General features: G+C 35.7%; 1 protein-coding gene across 7 annotated transcripts in view; it reads left to right on the top strand.

The window, feature by feature from the left end:
- CCDC14 (coiled-coil domain containing 14) overlaps positions 1–7849 on the top strand; it is a 42297-nt gene extending 34448 nt beyond the window's left edge. For 6 of the 7 annotated variants that reach the window (XM_055259274.2, XM_055259278.2, XM_063630184.1 and 3 more), the window contains one exon: positions 5806–7849. In XM_055259274.2, coding sequence (XP_055115249.1) covers positions 5806–6742 — 937 coding nt within the window. In that variant the 3' untranslated portion in view covers positions 6743–7849. The remainder of the gene's footprint in view (positions 1–5805) is intronic. The other variant, XM_063630183.1, reaches the window with a different exon arrangement.
- Positions 7850–12933: the final 5084 nt, after the last annotated feature.

Raw genomic sequence — 12933 nt, 5'->3', positions numbered from 1 at the left:
AACCTCCCTGGCTCATGCAATCTTCCCACTTCAGGCTCCCAAGTAGCTGGGACCACAGGCACATGCCACTGTGCCCAGCTATTTTTTTTTTTTTTTGTACTTTTAGTAGAGACGAGGTCTTGCCATGTTGCCCCAGCTGGTCTTGAACTTCTAGGCTCAAGCAGTTCTCCCACCTTGGCCTCCCAAAGTGCTGGGATTACCAGCACACCCAGCCATTGTTTTGTTCTTTAAATTAAAACAAAACAAAAAAGTCTCTGAGCTTAATTATATCTAAATTCATCCACATTGTTGATTTATAATTTCTTTGGTGACACCCTATGCAATTCAATTGGTTAGGAACATCTCTAGTTCTATAGGTGGGTTGCTGTGACCATTTTAGTGTTACTTTGGACGTTAGAGTGTAAAGCACCAGCATCCGACAGTACAGATAAATCTACATGCTCTTCTACTCCTTCACTCTTCCCATAGTCACCTTAGTCAGATAGGCATATGGTTTTTGTATGTGTGTTTTAAATAATCTCTCAGAAAAGAGATTTTGTAAAATTTCTGAATGCCTTTCTCAGACTTTGGGGAAGGAGTAATGGGACTGAAAGGTACATGTACAAGGTCTAAAGAAATACCACAAATCATCTTTCTTTTCTGTCTCCAACCTGTAATGATTTTAAATGTGCCTGTATCACTTTTTTTTTTCAGATCTTACTACAACATGTTATAAAACCATTAAAATGAGGAAAATTAATATTTTAATTTAAATAATATTTATATTTAAAAATATATAAATTAAATAATATATAACATTATTTAAGTAAATAAGTAGTGAATAGTTTCAAAGAGCATTCTTACAAGTACTCATAGTTATTTAAATTAATATATTTTTATAAGTAGCCTAGAAAGAACCCTGCATTTGTTATGAAAATGTGCCAATTTTCTAAGTATTAAAAATCACTGTCTTTGGCTGAATTACATATAATAGAAACACCAGTATATCCACTTGTCACTGTTTAGGTGCTCATATTCCTTCCTTTAAAATTTTAACGTTTTCATATCTCTTTACTTAGAGAGATTTTTAATTTCAGAGACGATGAGTCATATTCTGTTTATATATCAGAAGATTAGTAATTGCTACTAATTTCCAGAAATTAAGCTTTTTTAAATGTCATTGTCCCTTCCTTTCTTTATCTCTGATTTTATCTATAGCAACAATAATTTTTTTTAAAAACTGGAAAGAAACCTCAATATAAGTATTCCTTTACTGAAAATAAAAATAAAAATTTTGGTATGCAGTCTGATCAAATTAATTAGTGGGTCATTATTCATTACAGCATTCCTTCAAAGATATGTTTCTCCAGCATATTTTTGTGTTGTAGTAACAACTCATTAGCTTCTTTTAATATCATAATTGACAAATTAATACCATCTTAACTATGTGGGGTACAGTGATGTTTTGGTATATGTAAACAAGGTGAAATAAGTAAATCAAGCTAATTAACATGTCCATCATCTCACTTATTGTATTTTGGAGTGAGACATTTGGAATTTACTTTTTTAGCAATGTTGGATTATTATTAAGTATAATCACTCTAGGCTGGGCGTGGTGGCTCACGCCTGTAATCCTAACACTTTGGGGGGCCAAGGCGGGCAGATCACCTGAGGTCAGGAGTTTGAGACTAGCCTGGCCAACATGGTAAAACCCTGTCTCTACTAAAAATACAAAAATTAGCTGGGCATGGTAGCAGATGCCTGTAATCCCAGCTACTCGGAAGGCTGAGGCAGGAGTATGGCTTGAACTCGGGAGGCAGAGGTTACCATGAGGTGAGATTGCACCACTGTACTCCAGCTTGGGCAACAGAACAAAACTCCGTCTAAAAAAAAAAAAAAAGTTTAGTCACCCTACTGTTCAATAGAACCCACAAACTTATTCCTCCTATGTAACTGAAACTTTGTACCCTTTGACTAACATCTCCCCATATCCCATACCCTACCTTACACCCACCACAACTCCAGTCTCTGGTAACCACTATTCTACTCTCTGCTTCTATGAGTTCAACTTGTTTATATTCCATATATAAGTGAGGTCATGCAGTATTAGTCTTTCTGTTCCTGGCTTATTTCACTTAGCATATGGATGTCCTCCAGGTTCATTCATGTTGCAAATGACAGAATTTCCTGGTTTTTTTGTTTGTTTGTTTGTTTTTTTAGGGCTGAGTAGTATTCCAATATGTTTATATGCCACATTTTCTATAAAGAAATAATCATTCATTCACTGAAGGAAACTTAAGTTTATTCCATACCTTGGCTGTTGTGAATAATGCTACAATGCCCATACTCTGGGTATGTGTGTATAGATACATAGATATGTGCGTGTGTGTGTGTGTGTGTATGTACGTATACATATATATGTGTGTATATATGTATACATATATATGGATATATATATGGATATGTACATAGACATGGGATTGCTGAATCATATGGTAATTCTATTTATACATTTTTGAGGAGCTTCCACACTGTTTCCCGTTGTGTCTATACTAATTTACATTCCTACCAACAGTATACAAGGGTTTCCTTTTCTCCACATCTTCATCAACACTTGTTAGCTTTCATCTTTTTTGTAATAGCCATTCTGACAGGTGTGAGATGATATCTCATTGTGGTTTTAATTTGCATTTCCCTAATGTTGAGCATTTTTTCTTAGACATATTGGCCATTTAAATGGAGAAATGTCCTTTGCCCATTTTTTTAATTATTTGTTTTTTTGCTATTGAGTTGCGTGAGTCCCTTACATATTTTGAATATTAACCCCTTATCAAGCATGGTTTGCAAATATTTCTCCCACGCCATGGCTTGTCTCTTCACTCTGTTAGATTGTTCCCCTTGCTGTGCAGAAGCCTTTTAGTTTGATACAATTTCATTTGTCTATTTTTGTTTGTGATACCTGTGCTTTCAAGGTCATATCTAAAAAATGATTGCCTGGACCAGTGTCATGGAGCTTTTCCCTCATGTTTATTTCTGATAGTTTTACAGTTTCAGGTCTTGCATTTAAATCTTTAATCCATTTTTAGTATATTTTTGTATTCATTGTGAAGTAAGAATCCAATTCCATTCTTTTGTACGTGGATCTCCAGTTTTCCCATCACCATCTGTTGAAGAGACTTTTCCCCATTTTGTTTTCTTGTCACCTTTGTCAAAAATCAATTGGCCATAAATACATGGATTTATTTATGTCCTGTTCCATTGATCAGCGTGTCTGTTTTTATGCCAGTTCATGCCGTTTTGATTTCAATTCCTTTAATATATTTTGAAATCAGGCAATGTGGTGCCCCCAGCTTTGTTCTTTTTACTTAAGATATTTTTGGCTTTTTGGGGTTTTTTAAAATTATTCTATATGAATTTTAGGATGGTTTGTTCTATTTCTGTGAAAAATGACACTGGAATTTTGATAGGAATTCTGTTGAATTTGTAGGTCATTTTGGGTAGCATGCATATTCCAACAATATTGTTTCTTCCAGTCATGAGCACAGGATAGCCTTCCATTTATTTGTGTTTTCTTCAATTTCTTTTATCAGTGTTTCATAGTTTTTAGTATATACTAATAATATATATATATTTAGTAAATACTAATAATATATGTGTATTGTTCATCTCCTTTGTTAACTCTTCACTGAAGTATTTTACTTTGTTTTTTGTCGCTTGTTTTTCTTAATTTCTTTTGGGTAGTTTGTTGTGAGTGTATAGAAACGTTACTGATTTTTTATGTTGATTTTGTATCCTGCAACTTTACTGAGTTTATCAGCAAAACAGTTTTTTGATGTTTAGGATTTTCTGTGTATAAAATCGTGTCAGCAAACAGACAATTTCATTTCTTCCTTTCTGATTATCTTCTATTTTTTTTCTCTTGCCTAATTACTCTAGGTAAGATTTCCAGTAATATGTTGAAAAAAGTGGTGAGAGTGGGCCTTCTTACCTTAGTCTTGATCTTAGAGGAAAAACTTTCAACTTTGCATCATTGAATATGATGTTAACTATGGGTTTGTCATATATATGGCCTTTGTTGTGTTAAGGTATATTCCTTCTATATGGGATCTTTTTAGAGTTTTTTCATGAAAGCATGTTGAAATTTATCAAGTGCATTTTCTGCATCTTTTGCGGTGATCATATAGTTTTAAATTCTTCGTTCTGTTAATGTGGTATATCACATTGGTTTTGTATATTGAGCCATCCTTGCATCTCAAATGTAAATACTCTAATCATGGTGAATAATTCTTTTAATGTGTTGTTGAATTTGGTTTGCTAGTATTTTGTTGAGGGGTTTTTTTTTAATCTGTGTTCATCAGAGATATTGACCTGTAGTTTTCTTTTCTTGTAGTGTTCTTTTCTGGCTTTGTTATCAGAGTCATATTGGCCTTGTTCTTGGCCGTGTTCAGTGTTTTCTATGTAAAACAAGTTTGGAAAAATTCCCTCCACTTTGAATGTTTGGAAGAGTTTGAGAAGGATTGGTATTCTCAATCCTTCTTTAAATGTTCTTTAAGTGTTGGTTAGAATTCAGCTATAAAGCTGTCTTGTCCTGGGCTTTTCTTTGGTGGGAGACTTTATTAAGAACATTTAATATCCTTACTCATTACTGGTCTGCTCAGACTTTCTGTTTCTTCGTGATTCAAGTTTGGTAAGTTGTGTCTGTATAGGAATTTATCCATTTCTTCTGGGTTATCTAATTTGTTGGTGTGTAATTGCTCATAGTAACTTCTTATGATTCTTTGCATTGCTGTGTTATCAGTTGTAATGTCTCCTTTTATTTCTGATTCATTTGAGTCTTCTCTCTCCTTTTCTTAGTCTAGCTAAGGGTTTGTCAATTTTGTTTATTTCTCTCAAAAAACAAACTCAGTTTTGCTGATTTTTTCCTATTGTTTTTCTAGTCTCTATTTCATTTATTTCTTGCTCTGATCTTTTGTGATTTCTTCCTTCTGCTAATTTTGGGCTTAATTTGTTCTTATTTTTCTAGTTCCTTAAGATGTAATATTAGATTGAGAGCTTTCTTTTTTGATATATGTTTATTGCTATAAATTTCCCTCTTAGAATTGCTTTTGCTGCATCCCATAAATGTTGTCATATTTTGTTTTCATTTTTGTTTGTCTCAAGGTATTATTTTATTACCCTTTTAATTTCTTCTTTGTCTCATTGGTTGTTCAGCAACATGTTGCTTAATTTCCATGTTGTGAATTTCCCAAAATTTCTCGTTATGGATTCCTGGTTTCATGCCATTGGAATCGGAAGATGCTTGATATGATTCTAGTCTCCTTAAATTTGTTAAGACTTATTTTGTGGTCTAGCATGATCTATCCTGAAGAATGTTCTGTGTGCACGAGAGAAGAATGTGTACTCTGTTGCAATAGGATGGAATGTTCTATATTATGTCTATGAGATCTATTTGGTCTAAACCAAGCTTGTCCAACTCATAGCCCCTGAGCCACATGCAGCCCAGGATGGGTTTGAATGTGGCTCAACACAAATTCATAAACTTTCTTAAAACATTATGAAATTTTTTTTGACAAATTTTTAAGCTCATCAGCTGTCGTTAGTGTTAATGTATTTTATGTGTGGCCCAAGACAATTCTTCTTCCAGTGTGGCCCAGTGAAGCCAAAAGCTTGGACACATTCTGTGATTTTGTGCTTCTAGTTGCTTGTTTTCGTATTAAGAACCAGACACTTCTCTCAAATCCTTTTTTTTAAAGATGGAGGTATAGATAAGTGAATTAAAGAAACAGTTAAAAAATAATAATTAGTGTTCTAAATTCTTCTTAACAGAACTTTACAGACTAGCATGGCAAAGCTTCTCTCCGATCTTAGTGTGGACAGTGCTCGCTGCAAGCCTGGGAATAACCTTACCAAATCACTCTTGAACATTCATGATAAACAACTTCAACATGACCCAGCTCCTGCTCACACTTCCATAATGAGCTATCTAAATAAGTTAGAAACAAATTACAGTTTTACACATTCAGAGCCACTTTCTACAATTAAAAATGAGGAAACCATAGAGCCAGACAAACCCTATGAAAATGTTCTGTCCTCCAGAGGCCCTCAAAATAGTAACACTAGGGGCATGGAGGAAGTATCTGCACCTGGAATTATTTCTGCCCTTTCAAAACAGGATTCTGATGAAGGGAGCGAAACTATGGCTTTAATAGAAGATGAGCATAATTTGGATAATACAATTTACATTCCTTTTGCTAGAAGCACTTCTGAAAAGAAATCACTTTCTAAGAGACTATCCCCTCAGCCACAAATAAGAGCAGCTACAACACAGCTAGTCAGCAACAGTGGACTTGCTGTCTCTGGAAAAGAAAATAAACTGTGTACACCTGTAGTCTGTTCCTCTTCAACAAAGGAAGCAGAAGATGCACCTGAAAAACTTTCCAGAGCATCTGATATGAATGACACACAGCTCCTCAAGAAAATAAAGGAAGCAATTGGTAAGATCCCTGCTGCCACCAAGGAGCCAGAGGAACAAACTGCAAGTCATGGCCCATCAGGTTGTCTTAGCAACAGCCTTCAAGTGAAAGGCAATACTGTCTGTGATGGTAGTGTTTTCACTTCTGACTTGATGTCTGACTGGAGCATCTCTTCATTTTCAACGTTCACATCTCGTGATGAACAAGACTTCAGAAATGGCCTTGCGGCATTAGATGCCAACATATCTAGACTCCAGAAGTCTTTAAGGACTGGTCTTCTGGAGAAATGAATTCAGAAGAAAACCCATCAGGTGCTTCTTTTTAAAACTAGAACTTGGCTATATTGAATGTGTATTTCTCTTTAGTGAAGTGATGTTTTATATTATTAATTATGTGTGAAGTAATACATTGTGCAAGTAATAAATGTATTGTTGAGATACATTGACACTGAGGAGCTTATAAAAACAAGTCATCTTCAGAAGTTGACAATTGCTACAAGAAGAAAGTTGTAGATAACTAGGAAATTATTGTAAGTAATGTTTTATTTCAGTACTTAGCAATTAGAGTTCTTTTATTAAGATGTATCTGCTGGATTAAGGGTACAGGTTGAAATAGTTCTGTGGTTGTCCTAAAAGATAATGGGAAAAGAATCTCTGGATGTAAGTTTTTCTATTGAAACTAGAGGTTTTTTTTTTTTTCTATTTCCATATACTTTTTTTTTAATAGCAATGTGTTTTTATTAAACATGCTGTGTGCCACAGGCCAGTGTTGTTGGTGAAATATATAAACATTTATTTAAAGAAAAAAGTTACCAGTATCTACACCTCTTAAAAAACATTGATTGGTCTAAAAAATATATAGATAACATCCTAAATTAACATATGGCTTCTTAAAACTTGGGCACTTTTATTTGTTTTTATCCCAAATTCATGTTTTAAGGCCTTTAAAGAATAGTCAGACTGATAAAGAACTGCTAACAGATAAGCTATAGTTTGGGAAATTTGTGGGTTTTTTTAAAATAACAAATGTTTAGTTTTGTCCTTATATTTAAACATGATGGAATTTGTAAATCTTGGCATTGATTGTAATTCTGCCTTTTTGGAAGAATTTTTTTTTCCAGCATGTTAGCTGAGAATATTCTCTATTTTATAAATAATATGAAGTAGGTTGGTCTCTCTGCTTCTCCATACCAGGACTTCTTAGCTCAGTATCATCTCCCTTCATGTAAGCAGCACATTTTAACTCTTAGGAAGCTGAACGTTGTGTTATCACTAATACTTTGTACAGGTCACCTGCCTACTCTAATTGTCTTTAGTACTTGGACAGGCTTTATCAATTTTTTTAATTTTATTTATACTTTGGCTTTATCATTAAAGAGTGTTCTCCTAGTCCCAGAACCTCCTTGTGTTTTTTGTTTTTTTGTTGTTGTTTTTTTTTTTTTAGGTGTTAGTGCTACAGCATTTGAAGGAGCCAGCTGTAGTCTCTTTGATATGTTCAGATTTTCCAGATAGAGATTTAAGTCTAAAAATTTATTAAGTGAATTCTAAACTATTTCACACAAGAGTCCATTAGCATCTTTAATTTTATTTAGTATTCATGAATTAATTTATTGGCATCTTATTTGGAGGTAATAGGCCACAACTCTTTAACAAATAAGTTCAGATATAAAAAATAATAAAAAAGGAAGAAAATTGTGTCATTTATCTACTCCCAAATATTTAACTGTTATTCATATGCAAAAGTAAAATCTTAAGATTACATGGTAATACAAGAAGATAGTCCTATTTGGCCCTTAACATGGAACAGCCATCCTTATATGCAAAGGAAATTTTTAAACTCTGTGTGTTCAATTAATTAGTGGCTAATAATTTGATCAAGAAACAAATGAGACTAGAAATTTCTTCAGGGACCTTCAGCAGAAGCTTAGTATTTGATAAAAGACATGCACATGACTTGAAATAGGAACGTGCAAGAATTTGGTTAAATTTCAAGATGGAATATGCACCTAGCAATATGGATAGAATAGATAGTGAGTTTTATAGAACTTTAGAACAGAAGGAAGCCAAGAGTAGAGGAGGACCTAGAAGAGAACTTCATTTGGATGAATACATAGGATTTGGGTAATCCTGTGAATAGCCTTAAATGTTTCCGCCTTAGAAAGTCAGTATCATCAAAATGTGGAGATTGGTTGAATTTGGTATATTAGGATGTACCGTGGTAGACCAACCTGACTGAAATAGAGGTGGGGAGAGGGTGGTAATAATAAATGAAGAAAACACAATTAGAAGATTTGGGTCAGTTGTGGAATGTCTTGAGCTCCAGGCTGAGGAGTATCCATTAAACATTAAGTCATTGAAGTATTTGGGGATCTGGTGGTGGTATTTTTTGTTTTTTTGTTTTTTTTCAGTTGAGGATTACCAGGCGAAGTTGGGTATTCTTAAAATGTCATACAGTGATAGTAAATAGGAAGGATTGGAGGAGGGAGAGACTGGAGACCATTTAGAAAGCTGTTGCAGTAGTTCAGACATAATCCTTTGGCAATAGAAGTGAAAAAGGAGAGGCAAATTGAAGAAAATTTTTCAGTCAGCTGGGTGACTAAATAGGAACTACAGAGGATAGAAAAATCAAAGATGACTCCAAGGTTTTCAGTTTAATCAGTTTGAGACACACCGAGCAATGTCTAAAATGAAAAGTCAAGTTCTTAGTTAAGTTCGAAGTTGTCTTCGTTAGAATAAAAAGGGGAGAAGGAGAGTGTCCATTCTCAGTCGTCATCTTTAGATCATCTCAGCAGGAGTCAGCATTACTGCCTCACTGTAGTCTCAGAAAGGTCAGGCTGGTCCCAGATCCCAGCCCTCTCAGCCTTTTCAGATGTCCCAGAGTGCAAAAAGCGTATTAGTAGATCTCCAGAGTATCCCTAACCTCTGACACACTGAAATTCGTGTCTCCTGATAGGTATTGAGCATGGAATGAGAACCATCCTCTAGCATTTTGTCACTATTTTACTGTCTTTGATCTGTGGAGGTAATATACAACCCTTTACAATGAATTTAGTAGTTGTGAACACCATTGAAGATAAAAGGTAGAATCTGATGGTATTGGACCAAGTGTAGAGATCCTAGGGGCAGGGCTAAAGAACCAAAGAAGTACTTAGCACATTTTCTTCCCTTATTCTCACCACCCCTGGAGTTTAGTAAATCTTTCAAAAACCTTTACTTTTCACTGATGGTGGCATTTTACTTGTCAAGCGCCTTAAAAGTGATAAAGGCCTGCTCCAAGTACATGGAAAGTAGGGCAGCATTGTAAAACGTGCTTAGGTAAAAAGGGCATACAGCTTCATCACAGCTGACCAGGTAGGTAACTAGTGCTCACATTCCCTCAGCTAAAGATTCATTCACTCAATGAATGAAATGAAAGCTCTAATATGTTCCAGTTACTATTGTAGGCTCTGAGAAGACAACAATAAACAAGACAGACATTCCATCCTTAAAGAGCTTATGATACAGTGGGACACAAGCAAAGGAACATACAGTCAGTTCTTTGAAGAAAAATAAAGCAGGGTAAGGGAACAAAGAGTGATAACGTTGGCTTAAGTTTAAATAGTAGGATAACAGGCCCCTTCTCAAAAATAATGTTTAAGGGTCCAGAATTTAAGCAACCACTAGGGAAAGTTGGGTTTGATTTGTAAGTTAACACTCCCTTAATCATTTTTCGAATGTTAGTTCTAGATTTCCTTCTGCTCAGAATTGCTTAAACATGTGGGTTCTAAGACTATAGCATACCTTAACACACACAGTACAAAGCCCCTTAACTTTTCTGGATGTATTAATATTACCACTTGTAGAGAACCAGGCACTATTTTATTTAAAGCTGTTGTCTTGAGCTGACCCTCCCATAGAATTACCAGAGATGATAAGATCTTAGACTTCTGAAGGGTTTAAAAGTTAACTTTGAAAGGACTACAGAAATAATCTCACTGTTATACTCAAAGAAAAGAAATGTTCTACAGTGATACTACTGGATACCTACTACTGGAAGATTCCAAGCACACCAGGGGTATTCCTTTTGCCTGGACCACCTTTTGCCCAAGCTCCTCCTGACAAATTTTTATTTATTCTTGAAATCCACAGTACTACTTCTGTACCTTGTAGATACTTCTAGTGATGCCTTTATCAGTTTACATATCCACCTTTCCTACCCTCTACTCTTCTTGAGGATAGGGACCAGGATTGATTCATTTTCAACTGCCCTCATGACCCTTGGTGACTATCATATAGTTTGTACTTAATAACTATTGTTGGACCTAACTAAATCTCTGCAGATGATGACCTAGGCATAACTTGATTTTCTGTTGGTGTTAAGTTCATGAAACAGCTTGTTAATAGCTTTATTACACACATCTAAGTTCCTAGGATTAGCCTCCCTGTGCCTTTTATTCTTTATTCAGTTACTAACTTCTGAAACCAAATTCACTTACTGGCAAACATTTGCACACTGCTGCTTGTGCTATGGAGAAGCCACAGATTCTTAAATATTTAGGACATAAACTTTTTTTTTAACCATGACACTAATGCAGAGTAATCTGTCCCACTAGCCTGCCTCACCAGTTTTTGGGAGGGATGAATGTAAGCAAAGCACTGGAAAACTGCAGGGCACTGTACAGTCTGTGACTTATGACAATATTTAAAGAGTCCTCACCATCCTGCTTGCCCTCTTCTGATGTCTGCTAGTTTGTCAGTGAGTCCCTTAAAATGTAAATCCAGCAATGAACTTCAGATGTGATCTGATCCAGGCGGACGACAGTAAGATTGTCATTTTCAATAATCTTGTAGTAGTTTTAAAATGGACAAAGGTTGAGTTGGCTATCTTAGCCATCACGCTGCAGATCATATTAGGGCTGTAGTTAGTTAATTTCCCAATAATATTCACATTGTCATTCTTGGTGTTGAGTGGCACCATGTTAGGGCGGCTGGGGCAGGAAGTCACAGGTGGCCGTTTCCATCTAGCTAGACATGAGCATTTCCTTGAAGACTAAGGTTCTAACTAGATAAGTGGTCTCAGCTGCTTCTAAAGGAAGAGCTCAAGTTTACCACAAACTCTCAGTGCTTGTTCTCCTTGAAGCCAGGTCTGCTTTTAGAGGCCATGAATAATGAAATATGAAAACTAGCATGTGGAAACTGAAATCAGACATATTTAAAGACACTTGCTTAAGGCCGCACACCTAACACCTTAACCAGATGTTGTGATTCTCAGTTGCCTTTCTTCATTATGTTGTCTTCCTGACAGCTCAGTCTCATGACCACTGGAAACTTTAGGGCTCCAAATCTGTCACCAGAACCTAGCTCTGTGCCGTTCTGTCTATACTAGCATGGTCTAATAATAAGGAATTCCCTCTGGGATTTATTGTGAGGATTAAATAAAATCACGTGAAAATGTTTTGCAAACTACAAACATTAAGTGGATGATAATGATTACTAATTACATGTAGTTGGTCTATGTGTATGTATGTGTGTGTACTATAATAGACACTTAAGGTCTTACTTTTGCTTTATTAAAGGCACACAGTGTTCTTAAAATCTGTTTACCATGTGGCATAATGCTAGTAAAACAATTTCCCCGCCTGTCACTTGGTCATTTCCACCGAAGTCATTACTAAAACTCATTTTAAAGTAGACAGGTTTTTCTCCCATCGACACTGGCATTCAAAGTGAGCTCTGACATTTCCAGGACCCCAGCATTATCTTCTGCTCAGCCCAAGGGTAAGAGGGCTCATTTCTCCACAGAAATCTCAAGAAGACGTGGAGAAGAACACCAGCTATCCAAGAAGAAAACTCAGTCCCTTTTGGAGCAAGAGACTTACACGTTTGTTCAAATCTATAACAAGAAACGTTGTCAGCCGCTCAGTAGGGAGCACACGGCCAAGGTACATATTTTCATCCCACCATCCTTTCCAGATTATTTTGCACTTGGCTGTGAGCTCTAGGCCCAGAGTTGGGTAAGAGACCAGATTCAAATATTTTAAAAGTAAGGAGCTCCAAAACAAGCAGAACAGACCTTCTTGGAGGGTAGTAGTTTGTTTGAGGTTTGGCAAGAAGAAAGTAGTAAAGGCAAAGTAATTTTCAAACCTAGAGCCTCAATGGATTAAGAGAAAATTAATCTTTTCTCTTTTTATTAGGTCAGTCAATATGATTAGACTTGCCATCTTAGGATAGGGTGATGGAGTGATTGAAGATGAGACAAAAACTAGAGCAAATCAGTAAATCACATTTGAAAAAATAGGTCTTCACAATTTAGAGCAGTGAGCTATATTCTAACATCACCCCTCCCCAACACAAAGCTTGTGATCATTGTTTCACTACAGACTCAGTCCACCATCACTATCTCTCCCCTCCCCATATCCCAACCAGTCTACAAATCTGTCTGGTTAGATTTTTAAAATAATGGATGACAAAACACTTAGAGCAACTTCTCTCAACTCCTAACA

This window comes from Symphalangus syndactylus, chromosome 21 (assembly GCF_028878055.3).
Source record: "Symphalangus syndactylus isolate Jambi chromosome 21, NHGRI_mSymSyn1-v2.1_pri, whole genome shotgun sequence".
Lineage (NCBI taxonomy): Eukaryota > Metazoa > Chordata > Mammalia > Primates > Hylobatidae > Symphalangus > Symphalangus syndactylus.
This window is presented reverse-complemented; position numbering and strand designations above follow the sequence as displayed.